The 14,667-nt window shown below is 35.8% G+C and overlaps 1 protein-coding gene across 1 annotated transcript in view; it reads right to left on the reverse strand.

The window, feature by feature from the left end:
• LOC114145135 (neuronal acetylcholine receptor subunit alpha-7-like) overlaps positions 1-14,667 on the reverse strand; it is a 41,465-nt gene that overhangs the window by 10,950 nt on the left and 15,848 nt on the right. The window contains exons 5-6 of the mRNA XM_028018542.1: positions 6,784-6,863; positions 5,167-5,334 (exon numbers count right to left, since the gene is read on the reverse strand). Coding sequence (XP_027874343.1) covers positions 5,167-5,334; positions 6,784-6,863 — 248 coding nt within the window. The remainder of the gene's footprint in view (positions 1-5,166; positions 5,335-6,783; positions 6,864-14,667) is intronic.

Here is a 14,667-nt window from a genome sequence, read left to right on the forward strand (position 1 = left end):
TCTTCATAGATGCAAATTCAACGGTGGTTTGTCACTTCCAAACTTCCTGCTGTATTATTGGGCGGCCCATATCCACAAGATTTCATTTTGGTTTGGATCCCTGAACTTCCCATGGTGCAAGTTGGAAGCACAATCATGCTCTCAATCCTCACTAATTGCTCTTCTCACTTCTCCCACTACATCCAACCCCTCTGGCTGTACGAACAACCCAGTAGTTCGCTCTGTCTTAAAAATTTGGTGCCAGTTTAGGAGGCATTTCAAACTTAACTCAGCATCTACACTTGCTCCTTTAATGAGGAACCACTTGTTTCAACCAGCACTCACAGATCCCGCCTTTTTGTCATGGGATAATAAAGGGCTGTCATGTTTCAAGGATTTTTACAAAGAAGGTATTTTTCGCAGCTTTACAGACCTTGCATCAGAATTTAATTTCCCCCCTTCCCATTTATTCCGGTACTTTCAAATCAGACACTGCGCCAGGGCTCTGTTTCCCGGTTTTCCCTCTAGGCCACCAAACCTGTACTGGGAGCTGTTCCTGAGTTGGGATCCTCTTCAAAGGTCATATATCTCTAAAGTTTATAATGAAATTCTGTCTTTTAATTCTTCACCCATTACTAAGATTAAGGCTGCTTGGGAACTCGAACTTGGTCTAAATTTGGGAGAGGATTGGTGGAATAATGCCCTTAAAAAAATTCATTCAAGCTCAATCTGTGCTCGACTTTCTCTTATCCAGTTTAAAGTTCTCTTCAGGGTTCATCTCTCTAAAAATCGATTGTCGCAATTTTCCTCCGTTACTGACATTTGTGAGAAATGTCGTGCGCCTACCTGTAATCTAACTCACATGTTTTATTCCTGTTCATCACTTCATAGTTTTTGGCAGACCTACTTTGTTACTATGTCAAAGATACTCTCATTGGATATTAAACCTTCTCCCCATGTTGCCATATTTGGGCTTCCAGTTAACTACAAACAGTTCACTTCCAATCAATTGGACGTCTTAGCATTTACTTCCTTATTGGCAAGACGCCGTCTTCTTTTCCACTGGAAATCAACTAAACCACCCTCTAGCAATCAGTGGCTAAAAGACACCATGTCCTTTCTAAAACTGGAGAGAATTAGATATTCAGTGAAAGGCAACACAGCCAAATTTTATAACTTATGGTGCCCTCTCATGACATTCTTTCACTCTCTTCAGTCTCTTCCCCCAGATTGAATGCTACACCCCATCCCACCCCTTTTTTTTTTTTTTTTTTTTCTTTTTTTTACTAGGTTTGTTCTTGTGTCTTGTTCTGGTATGAAAAAGAAAAATACTCATAGGAGGTAAAAAGGCAGTTAGGTAAAGTACCTAACTGCCTTTTGTCAGTTAGGTACTTTCTACCTCTTCTACGTATTTCTGTAACCTGTTCGTTTCTATCGATGCCATAAAGAAGATGTATATCACGGCATACTTTGTTAAGAGTAAAGATTTTGCCTGTAATGTCTCCTTCCCTTCTAATAAAAATATTAAATAAAAAAAATTAAAAAAAATAAAAAAAGAAATGCTTCAAAGAAAGCATTTATCTGAAGGCAATAACAAACAAAGGAAAAAACAAACAAACTTATGATTAACTTTCTCTTTAGGTTTGCTCAGAGTGTAGCATACTGCTAACCTTAATATTATCATCTTTAGCAGACGCAAACTAAAAGCAGTGACAGTATTTCCAGATAGAAAGTGTCCATCTCTTTTCTAAATTATTATTTGCAAAGTTTATCTGTGTTTTTGTCAAACTTGAAACAGAAAGGAAAATGACCTCATGTCACAGATGTGCCAAAACAAGATTATGAATTTGTATTAGACTGTGTATGAAACTGTGTGTGTGTGTGTAGATTTTGAGTGCCAATTTCAATCAAAAGAACAAGATAACAGTACAAGTATTGCACTTTGAAATGATGGTGAAATAATGAAACTATGCGTATTAATCACTTCGCTGTGTTTTTGAGATGAGTTGTCTGGACCACAATTAGCAATCAGTTTTGCTTCAAAATCAAGCTGAAGTGCTGCAGATTTGATTATGTGTTGGGCATGACAGACCACCCATATCAACAATTTTTAACCTTTTCTCACGTTTTAATATTTATACTCTATGTGTGAGACTCTTGTCTGAAACGGTCAGCAGCAGTCTATAAACAGAACTCAAGTGTCTGGCTAAAAGAATTGATTTCCTGCAGAAATTAAATTTAAATAAATTGAATGGATCTAATTTTAAAGTTTGTCACCTGGTTCTGAAAGGAAGTAGCTTTTGTTCGCCACCTATTAAACTGATGGACTGCAGACTTGCAGATTCAGATCGATAATGTGTGTGTGTTCGTCGGCTTTGACACTGGCGTGGTTTGTTCTGAAGCACCGGGATGATTTGTGTTCCAGGGAAGTTTGGCCCTTGACTGTTCTGAATTAAGTGAGCCATTGCTGGACCAGCTGTCACCTCATACAAACCAAAATACTCCCCACACACTCACGCACACATTTCTGGGGCCAGCTAGGAGAGCTCAATTTGTGTGCAAGTCCATGCTTGCATCTTTGTTTGTCCTGCTTCTCTTGGCCATTGACAAGCAAAAATTGAGAAAGAGATTATGTGACATCTTTCATTTCCCATGGACAGAGAAAATAGCAGAAAGAAAAGGCAGCTGAGTTAACAACAGTGCGTCCCAGCCAAGGTAAACAGGACTGCTGAATAGGATCTGCCTTTTTAACGCGTCACTCTTCGTTTACAGAGCCTCCCATGTGTCGATTTGGTTGCAGAATGGAGAAGAAGAGTTTCAGTAAAAACTTTGGTACAATTTCAGGGTCAATGTTCACAAAGGTTCTTCTTAATGTGCTTTTCTTTACCAAAGTGTTTCAACAACAAGGTTTTGTTCTCAACACATCAAAGTATGCAATTCACAATAGATATTGCTACAAGTACAAGAGTCCTGAAGTATTAAATTCTCCAAGAGAATTATAAAAAATATATATATATATTTATATACTGCTCAAAAAAGTAAAGGGAACACTTTAAGTGTTAAACACCTGTTTAAGTGTTCCCTTTATTTTTTTAAGCAGTGTATAATATTATAGTGGGAATAACATCTGTGAAAAAGCTGCTTTCTCATTGAAAATAAAACACTAGATTTCCACTAAATTTAACAGAATTGAATCCAACGTCTTAAAATGCAAATGATAAAAATAATAACTTGTCAGGGCAGTAAAGTAAATTCATGACTGCAATTAACATGTGGAGGAGGAGCCGGGGTGTCTCAGTGTCATCTTTCAGTTTCTACAGCTATGCTGTTTCTCTTTCTTCACTTTTACACTTCTCCCTAAAAGATGACTCTAGTGGGCTGGTTAATAAAAAAAAAGAAAAGGAAAAAAAACAAAAGTGTATTTTGTAAAAGGTGGTTTGGTCATTACATGAGCATTGCCAAGCACACAATATAAAAATTTATCAAATATTGAGATGCAACAGATTCCTGACTAACCTTGATGAATGATGGTGAAAATAGTCTGTTTTCACTAAAAGTAATTTCTTGTTTTTCTACACTTTTATAGAAATCTTTTGAGAACTGTGCTATTTCAATGCTTGCTTTTACTTCATTAAATGTGACAAAATATTTAGCAATTAAAAACTAAGTAAACATAACCCTGCAAAAAGATGCCAAGGTTTTTTATGAATACAGTTGGCGTGCCCTTTTCACCTTTAAGCATTGGCTTCAATATTTCCTCTGTTATCTGTAAGGAAGCTATGCAACCTCCCCCCAAAGCAAACAGGGAATCATTTTAAGATCTAAGCAGGAAATCTTAACAAATTAATACAGGAAGAAAACTCTCTGGATAGTTAAAACTATACACGTGTGGATCACTTTTGGTTGAACAGGGACTGGGGAACTTTGCAAGTTGGTAGCTCTCCATCTTCTTCTTTTTCATCTTCTCTATTTTCTTTTTTTTTAATAAAAAGAAAACGTAGAAAAATAAAGCTTTAAGTCGATTTCTTCAGTTTTGGCAAGTTTTGTAGTTGGTTGTCAAAACAATATTTGAAGACAGGCAGAACATTTTGTCTGAAGGTCCCTCTTAATTTAATAATGAAGATTCTGAAACTTTGTGTCCAATCTGTTGGGTTACCTTAAAGGCAGACCAACTCCGAAGCACTGTTTCAGCTCTTTGATACTCACTGGAAATCTCACAGCTTAAAGGATGCTAGAAACTATTTGTGAAGGCTGAAAATCACAGTCAAAGTCTTGTTAGCCAAGTGTACTAAATAAAATATTTGTTTATTATCCTTGGGTATTAGAATTGTATTAGAATGGCTACTCTAACAGGGTGGCAGCATGTTAGAGTAGCTCTGCTATGTTAGTTCTGATTTGTTCTCTTTCCACTTTTGTTCACATTTTTTTTGTTTGGACAATTATTCCCTCTGGTTTAGGATGCTGTGCAGCTGGATGGATTTTTGCTCTTAATTTTTTATTTTCGCACAGTTGCGGTGTTGTGTAATCATGGCCACAAGGTATTGCTTTTTTCAACTGCAAGCAGCCGAGTAGCATACAGAAAATTCAAATAATACCTGAACAACGACCTCGTTGAAAAAAGGCTTCATGGATACAGAATAGGACCAAAGAACAGACGGAGAAAGAGGAAGTTCAAACCATCTCTTCCATCAATCAAAAATGCCAAAGTCTCTTTGCTCAGCTTTCTAATGACACGGCCAGACAGATTTAAAGAGGAGCAACAAAAAACAAATGTTGTGGTTTAGCAGTGCTTGCTTGGCTACAACTGATGGTGTCATTCAGGACACGTTAATGTTAAATATTGTCTCTGCTGCTCAGATGTTGAATATAATTAAATTACACTCAACATCAAATTTAATCATGTAATTTCAGCAAATGTCTTCAGTGAGAGGCCTCTTCAGATTTGTTGCAAGGCTGGCTGCTACCACAGATTCTTCCTGTTGACAGCATTACTTGGATTATATGAGCGACAACATTTAATTTCTCTTTGGAATAAATATAGCAAATAAAGTACCTGTTAATTTTATAGACAGGTTGTTTTTCAAAACATTCAACTTCCTCTCAAAATACCTTCCTCAAAAAAGAAAAATGCATAAATAGGTATAATACAGAAACTGAATTAAGTTGCCTTTTTTTTGCTTTTCTTACCTACGAGGTCCCACTCTCCGTTGGGAATGTATGTAGAAATGTCCACATCCATCATCTGAAGATCCAGGAGCCAGCCGTTGTGGGTCCAAGAGCCAAACTTCAGGTCACACTTCTGGATATCAAATGGGAACCACCGGACATCAATATAGCATGTACTCTTCAGAATACCTGAAAGGAGTAAGTACAGAGCTTTTATTTTTCACCCAAGAGTTTGTTTTTTTGTTGTTTTTTTTTGCACAGTGGTTATTCTTGCGCTAAAAATGTCACTTAAACAGTTTTGTTTAAGTGACCCAATAAATTAGGAAATGTTTAAAAAACTTTATTAATTCAAAAAAAGTAAAATTCATAAAAAAAACAATTTAATGGGTGTTAATTCGGTTTGATTTGAATGGTTATTACTTGCTTATTAAACATTTCTTAGAATATTACTTTAAATAAGGCCAAGTAAAAGAGATGTTCAATACAGAAACATATGACCTACTCAATCATGGAGAAGACCGCAGTCTCACTTGTTCACCAGATTGTCATTGATGGTCATAAGCCATTAAGAAATAAACTTATTGAGGGGAAGTTGAGTGAACAGTCAGAAGAAAACTAAATTCTTACTGATTGGACCAAAGTCTCCTTTTCAGATAACATTGTATTTTTACACGTCATTTGAAGATCTACACCACAGAGGCTGGAGGAAGAATGGAGAGGCCAGAATCCATGTTGCTCTTGGTCCAGTGAAGTTTCCACAGTCAATCATTTATAGAGCCATGCCTTCTGCTGTTATTCATCAGCTGTGTTTTCTGAGGTATAAAGTCGGTGCAGTCATATACCAGGAAGTTTTATTACACTTCGTGATCTCCTTTGCTGACGAGCATTAATGGAGATGCTGGCAGAATTTGCCATGTGTTCCCTCTTCAACCAACATCTGGTTTGGCGTTTTGCCTCTTTGCCATGTCAAACCAAATCAATGAACTAATTTTTAAAAAAGAGTCGTGACCAATTAGTAAGTGACTCAACTTAAAAATATGTGGACATATTTATCACTGAGCAAAGATTTATGTGTGAAACTCTTTTTTTTTCTCGATTGATTGTTACACTAAGTACAAATGTTATAATTGATTAAGATAACATTGCTAAATAATGTTTTAGTTTTTGTTAGTTACAATGATATGTGAATCTACTGAGACAGAGATGTATATAAGACTGTAAAGACATTGTATAAGTGAAGAGGTTTGCATAATGTAGTTAACAATCATTTTTAAGTGTTTTCCCATTGTATGCTGGGATTAATTTTAAAACTTCAGAATTTAAAGGAAAATAAGATACAATAAAATGTACTTCCAACTCTCAAGAAAAAATCTCTCAACTTATCCCAGGAGTGCAGAGTGGAAAAAAAAAATTGTGTAACAATGGATATTGTTATTTATTAACAATATAAATAACATTATAATAACAATGCATATTGTAATTATAACAATATCTGTTGTTATATTATAAATTATATTATATTTTATCTATAACATAGATAAATTATATTATAAAGTAATATAATTTATCTAAATTTCTAATCTATGATTATAAATACAACTCGGAGACAGGCCATACATAACATGTGGAATATCTCACCTGGTGGGATGTATTGGCAGGCTCCTGATGCATTAACCAGCACATTTGTATGAAACGTGGCGTCAAATCTCTCATCGGCACTAGAGTTAGAGAAGATAAATTAGGAACGACTTTAAATGGCAACAGCAAGTCTGAACATCAACTCAGGAAACAACATTATGGAGAAAGATAAAATAATGAGTAAGCTGCAAAGTCAAAGATGCAAAGAAAAGAAAAAAACAAAAAAAAAAAAACAGAATGTGAGTCTGAAGGTGACATGAGGAGGAGGAGGATTACCACAGCTACAGTTATGCAGTGTTTAATTACAATGATGAGTGCAAAACATTGCAGAGTGCTTTAAAGCCACTTGTCACAGAGAAAAAGGCAAAGATTGGATGTCTCATAAACTAACAAAACATCCAATATTTCTTTTCAGATTGAGTCTAAAATTAAACAGAAGCTGTAATTATCCAGATTGTAATCATAGCTTAACACTACATTATGTCAGAAGTGTTTCTTGGAAGTCTCAAGTTTTAACTTTTTTAATGAGCTACTAAGCCTGGTTTCACAAGAACAGACATTTGACTGGAATTCATTCACCCTAAATAAAGAAAACATCTTCACATTTGCAGCTTTAGCAGCTCGTTTGGTGTCATCGCTTTACCAAATTAAATAAATGGATGACACCTGATGAACTTGGGCCTTGGCATGATGAATTTTCAGTCAGTTTGTGTTTCTTCTTGCAGCATTATTGGCAGGGTCTCTGCAAATCAATACAAGCCTAGGAAATAAAATAGACATGGCTTGTTCAAAAAATAAATAGCCTGACATTTCAGAAAGCGACTCCACATAAGGAGTGAATAATAAAGGCTATAAAGATAGCTGTTGCCCACTTCTGATTCAATATAAGCAATTAAATTTACCTCAGTTGAACCATGGTTTCAGTGTACTGTGGAAAATAACTAAACTTTAAAAATTGTAAAACTGAAACTGGTGACATTTTAGACAATATGGGATTGTTAAAATGTTGATTTTTGAGGAGTTTCACAGCATTTCATAACCCCCTCTTTCACAGAATCAGTCATTCTAATGACTGATTAGAATGACTGAAAATGACTGATTCTAGTGACAGTAGAGCAAAATCTTAAACAGATACATGCAAACATCCAATTATTATTTTTTTCAGATTTTGATTGTAACAAAAGAAAAATGTGTATGTTCCCATTATATCACATCATGTCAATAGATTCCAGACAAATAGGCAGGGGAAAATCTAAAGAAACAAGCTGCATATAGAGGTAGACAGCCAACAAAGCCTTATTTTTATTTTTCCAAGTATTATAAAGAGTACAGGTTGGTGTGCTCTGGCTCAAAACGTAAAAAAATAGTGATGACTGAAAGCACTCCAGCTCAAGAAATGATTGAATGCTTATCCAAATCCAGAGACTAGCTTGCCTCAACCCATCATTTCTTACTGTCTGTTAGTAAATTTCTACCAATTACTGGCAGCGAAAGAATATGATGGCCGTACTTAAACTTCCCCCCGAAGGCTTTTAGCCCGACAGGTAGAACATCAATTTTGGTCATGTGGTTTTGCTCAACATCAAATTACAACCTCTAAATCCATCATTTAAATCTAATCGCTTGTTTCACCTAGCGTAGGGCTGAAAGGCAAAGAGGTTGAGAAAGAGCAGTGAAACTACTACCATCATTCTCATTTAATGTCCCGAATGAATGAGCTATATTAGGTTTTAGCCTTGTAATGACATTTTGAATGTTTTTACCTAATGTGTGGACTGGAAAGCAAATCAGAGCGTTTAGCCACTTTATCAGGAGCAGAACCAAATACAGTTAGCATTAAACTAATTCTAAGAACTAGAATCAACACAGCAGCAAATTATAAATGCTATTGTAGATCAAATATTCCCCAGAGTACCTAATGCTTGGATCTTACACAAATCTTGGTTTTCGTGACTTATAATTACTGCAAACATTGACAGATAAATAGGAAAGGAACTGAATGATTTACAGGTATTTGTGCAACTAATCCTTGGTGAACGTTTAGTTGCACAACTTGCTGTCACTCTGGGAACATAAATAAGCAAAATATTGGCAGATTTTCCATGCTTATAATATGGGTGGCTTGGTAAACCTTCACTTTTTGGTATGCGTGTTACTCATGGTCAAGACGCTAAAGGTAAAAAAAAAAATGGAATATTGTGATATTCAATTACTGTAATTGCAAAGCCGAGTAACACTACAACATTGCAAAGCATCTAAAGGTCTGATGTATATGAGGGACTTAAAGCTCAGAAAAGCTTCAGTTTCTACAGCAATGAATTATTAAACATGCTGGAGGAAATAATACCTGTTTAATTTTTAAGAACTTACTGATAGCCCCATTCCTCCTGTGTTCATTTGACAAGTAGATAGCGACTATAGCCAGTATAAAAAAACATCACATGTATAAAAACTAGCATTAATTTAATCTGTTACGGATTTTTTCTCTTAAAACAAGTGTTTTTTTAAGGCCCTTATGGAAGTTGACCAAAGCTGATTAGTAACTAGTCAGAAATGGTAGAAACCAAAGACGAACGATGCAAAAGATTGCCAGTAGTGATTAATCTGAACAGGATTGTCAATGACTATGAATAGACCAAATCCTTGTTAAGAATGTTGGGGCATCGGGTTTGTGTTTTTAAATAAGAGTATAGAAATTTATGAGGATAAACACTTATACCGTTGTTGCATTATGGCCTTTTTGTTTTGTGCTTCAAGGTTCTCATCCTTTTTAGATGTAATGTAATCTCCAGCTGGCTCAGGTTGCCAAGGAACCTTTGCACACGTCAAAAATAATTCTGCAGTATGTGTCACAACTCAGACATGTACGTCAATAAACTCAGCTCAAGTTGATCAGGTAAAACAACATGGAGACTTCACAGCAAGCAGTAACTTTGACCTTAGCACTCTGTGTGCTTTATGCCTTTCATTCCAGTACAAACTTTCTAGCAGTGCATCCATCATAAATCATAAACAAATGTTTTATATGACAATCCTTCATATTTTATACAAAACATTATTTATTTCTTCACCTTTGAATAAACATAAATAGTGTTTTCAGATACAGCAACACAAATGACAATTAATTAAGAATCACCTTGAGGGCAACTTTATGTACTCAGTAAGGAGCAATTTCAAATCCTTAACAATTCTAACTAAAGCTTTATACGGAAGCCCACAGAAAAGTACTGTAATTAAAGTAAGAACTAAGGTTAAATTTAGCCTTTTGTTTAAATTAGTGAGGAGTCTGGCAGTCACAATTTGATTTAAGTGAAGTCTTTAGAGATTGGTTTTGCTTTAGTACGAGTAAATGCAGTCTGAGTAGTCTGCACACGGGCGTGCATGAATTTGAACTCCAAGATCTTAAGGGACAGAAAAGGCAGCATCTTAGAGATTCTGGATAAAGCCATGATGAATACTTTGAATCCCCATGTAATGAACTAGTTCTTAGACTAAATGGATTATTCTTTATAAGTAATCTTTTTTTTTCTTGGAAGAGGGCTTTTGAATAAAAAATAAATAAAAAACAGACACGCAAAAAGCATTAAGTAACATGCTTTTTTGCATTTGGATGGTAACTGCACCCAAATATATTACATATTCTAAAAGTAGCACCAGATAAAGTCACAGATAGTCTACCAAGTCCATAAAGAAACTATTATTTACATTTTATGCACAGACACATCTACTGCACATCAACACACATCAGGAGATTGTGTTTTACCAGGGCATTGCATCTGAGCCATTCGATTTTCTATAGGGATTGCCTCTTCACCCATCATTGTCTCTCAAATCACTCTGGAAGCAATGTTGTTGATGTGCTAACACAGACACAAAGCATTAAACTGTCAAGCGTTTGAGATCCTTAGAGACATGGAACTATTCTCAGTGTTCATTCTGCTGGGTTTAGAGAAATAATGAGCCATGGAGCAAACAGGACAACTGGGTTACGTCCAAGATCCTCAATTTCTCAAAGCTCCTACATACTCATCCCACATGTTTCTACCAGAGGAGTTATTGTAAGATTGATCTTAGGTGTGAAGAAGCTGATCATAAGCTGCACAGAGAAAAGTGCTCAGGTGACAGCAGCAACTTTCTTCCTATACGCACAAGCGGATACAGGAAGTCACCCTCTTAGGTCCTTCATAGAAAAAACCTCAAACACAACCGAGCCTGAGGATTTATGATGTTTGGTGCCCGTCTAAACTCCTCTAAGCTGTGCAGACAGATGACTTTCTGTTAAGTAATTTTAGATTTTCACAGTTCAGCTCTCCAGAGGTTTCAATTTTACATGCAGCCTGACAGACAGGATCAAAGCCTTAACATCTTGTGCAATACACATATATGATAAATGGACTGAATCTATATGGGGCTTTTCAAGTCATACTGACCACTCAGATTGCTTCACCTTAGAGATTCACTCACCAACACACACATTCATGACATGTTGACTGGCAGGAAAACGTGGGGTTAAATACCTTGGCTAGGCGAATGAGGAAACTGGAATCAAACCCACAACTTTTGGATGGCAAAATGACAACTCTAATATTTTCATATCTTTTTCATATCCTTATTCTTTTTTGCCATTTTACAATTACATATATTGGGTTTTATGTCGTAGAATAATACAAAGTACTGTTTAACTGCAAAAAGGAAGAATTATGATACACAATTTAAAAAATAAAATAAAAATATGCTCACCTAAAATCATAATTTGTAGAATCCCTTTTCACTGCTTTAACAACTGCAGGTTTTTGGGTGAATGTTTCTACCAGCTTTACACATCTAAAAATTTAATTGGATTAGTAGACCAATCTTGAGCAGAATCTATTTCAGTTGATGACCGGTGTTGACCCATTCCATTGGGTCCAGTTATCTATTTGGGGCTGCCTTAACAAAAGGTGAACCTATGTGTCAGACTTAAATGCTTCTGGCATTTCCAAATATTTAGCCACATCCTTAGAACCATCCTTATTACCAGCAACTCTGACAAGCTTATCTGTCCCTGATAAAGAAAAGCACCCAACATAATGTTGCAACCATCATGTTTCACCACGGAGATGCATGTTCAGACCGGTGTGATCTGCCCATTTCTCAACCACAAATATTGTTTTGCATGTAGGCCAAAGATTTGGGTTTTGATCTCAAATAATTAGAGCATCTTGGTGCATGTGTTGGGAGGTGTCTCAAAATACTTGTGGCAAACTTCAAATATGATCAGTACATTTTCTTAATTTTAAAAAAATATATATCACTAGTTTTTCAAGGCTCAATTTGGGATCCTGTCATGGTGGTTAGTGTTCCTCTGCCTTCATGATGCTTTTTATTCACTAATGTTCTCTAACAAACCTCTGAGGCTTTCACAGAACAGCTAGATTTGTACTCAGATTAAATTACTTGTTGCTGAGTTTTGACACTAACTGTTTGCACTGAAATACTGTTTAATTATAGTAAAAGGAGCAGGATATAAAAGCCAAACTTACAAAGTGTTGACAGTAATCTATCAGTTTCCTTCTACTTTGCAACAACTTTGCTTTGGTCTATTACATAAAAATCCCGATTCCTGATTAACTTCATCAATGTGAGACAAACTGTAGAAAAACTTTGTACAGGTGTATAAAACTGACAGGCAGCATATGTAGAGGAAACACAGTTATGCAACAATTAATATAGTTGAGAAAGTGATTCATACAAGATCTTATTGTTGGACATATGGCTTCAAAAATCTCATCTTATGCAAATTGCAAGAATGTACATTTAAGCATTGGTCTTGTCTTAGAAATGTTTCCCCCATATTCATATTTGCTCAAGTTTATCGTGACCCAATTTTCTAATGGAAATTCTAAAATCTCGTAATTTTGATCTCTTCTCTTGCAGGCTTACTTTATTATTATAAAGAAGCCAAAATTTTACCCAGGATTAATCCTCAAAGCATAAAGAACATCAGCTTCAACCCCAGCCTGCATCAGAAATATTGTCAGTAATATTTGTCATTTGTGGTCGTCTCTGTAAGCGGCTTAACGTTTAATGCTATCTCTGTTACACAGCAAAAACTCATGTCTCTCTTTTTCATTCTCCCCCCAACCAAGGTGAGACTCTTACTGATAATGAATTGGGTTTAGTTAGATAAAACACAAACAGATTGGTTTGCCAGGTTATCTTGACGTTTCAGTAGAGTATCACAAGATATATATCACATTATATTGTTTGCATATTCAAAAATTACTTTAATAGGATTGTGTAACTTTGTTTTCACAGTATCTACAATTAGTCTGTTGATATGGAAGATTGTAAGGGATGCATTCCAAATAACTTGGATTGGACAAAAAATATCTATATAAAATCTCTTTTAGTGACTTTTTCCAGAAACACAAATGGAGTTCCTTTTGCACAATATATATCCAGGAACATTATAAGTAATAAAGACTATGAAACACATTTGTGATTGGAAAAATCTCAAAACAGTTAAACAAATTATATGATTGTCCATCTAATATTGCTTTCAACAGTCCTCTGACATATTTAAATGTGTTTGTATTAAATGTACAAAAAGTTAAAGACAAATAGTTTGCTGCAAGGCAAGCATATGCTTGATTTCCTCCGATTATCCTTTGGGACAGCAACATTCTCACATGGGCCAAATAAAACCACAGCATATCCCAGAGGCGCAGCTGTTTCACAAATGGATAAATGCTCTCTGTTTGTTTATCATATTTGCAGCTTTATTTTCTATAAATGCTAAAGAAGTCTAAAACATATTTTCTTAATGAGAAAGTTGACATCATAAAGAGATTTAAACATCAAGGATGCAAATCATTATCAGGGTCTGTTGGTATTCTTGGAAGCTCATTGGATATTTGTTCAGAACTTCAGTCTTTATCTTAATCCAAGGAGATTTAAGTTCAGTGTCACAGTGAAAACCATCACACCACAAATGTGTTTGTTCTAAACAGGGACTTGGAGAACTTTACAGCGTTCACCAAGACCACATCACACTTCAGGTAAAACATATTGGACTGTGGAAGTTCCCTTACTGCTTAGAGGATGCTAAAAAACCTTTTGGTGGATTTTCTTACGATTATCCCTACTGGTTTCCGATTGTCCATTGTGAAATTGAAGAATGCACAAAGAACCTGTAAGAACATTTCAAATGCTGGCGTTGTGCCTTGGCGACAACCTCATCATGCCAACACTGGCTAGCAACACTCAAAGAAATATTAGTGCAAGGCTTGTGGCGTAGAGCCAACTATACCAAAAACACATTTGACACAGTGTTTTCCTGGCTTAAAAGTCAGGAAAACGCTGGCTTTTTCCTGCATGCTCATCCTTACAGGGATGTCATGGTTTGCTCTGTGGTACAAGCCCATGAGCCTGGCTAGTAACTGATGCGAGAGTTCATTCCTCCTCATGGGCTCGACACATGGGAGGCGACATCTCTCCCTCTCCATTTATTCTCTATGGAGCTTGCGGGATGAAGCGACTGTTGCTTATGAATATGTGCACATGCGGGGTAGTGACAGGACACAAAAATGTTGAAAAATGTTCAACTTTCAGTGGACAGTACTCCAATAGCCTTGACAGTCAGTAAATCGCAATCCTTTGTGGTGATATTAATTTCCTTATGAAAATTCTGAAGAAACTCTGTTGATATTATGCATTATAAGTCAACCCCTTTGAGAAACGCTTTCAAAACTTGTGTTATGATGTGAAATTAAGGTCATTCTGAAGCCAAAAGACTGGCTTTTTCTTTTTTTCTTGGTAATTTTTTCAGCCCACTCATGTGGGTAAAAAAAGACAACAAATGGAAACTACGAAATCACAAAAGACAGTGGCTCATGGAATCAA

This window comes from Xiphophorus couchianus, chromosome 5 (assembly GCF_001444195.1).
Source record: "Xiphophorus couchianus chromosome 5, X_couchianus-1.0, whole genome shotgun sequence".
In the NCBI taxonomy this organism is placed as follows: domain Eukaryota; kingdom Metazoa; phylum Chordata; class Actinopteri; order Cyprinodontiformes; family Poeciliidae; genus Xiphophorus; species Xiphophorus couchianus.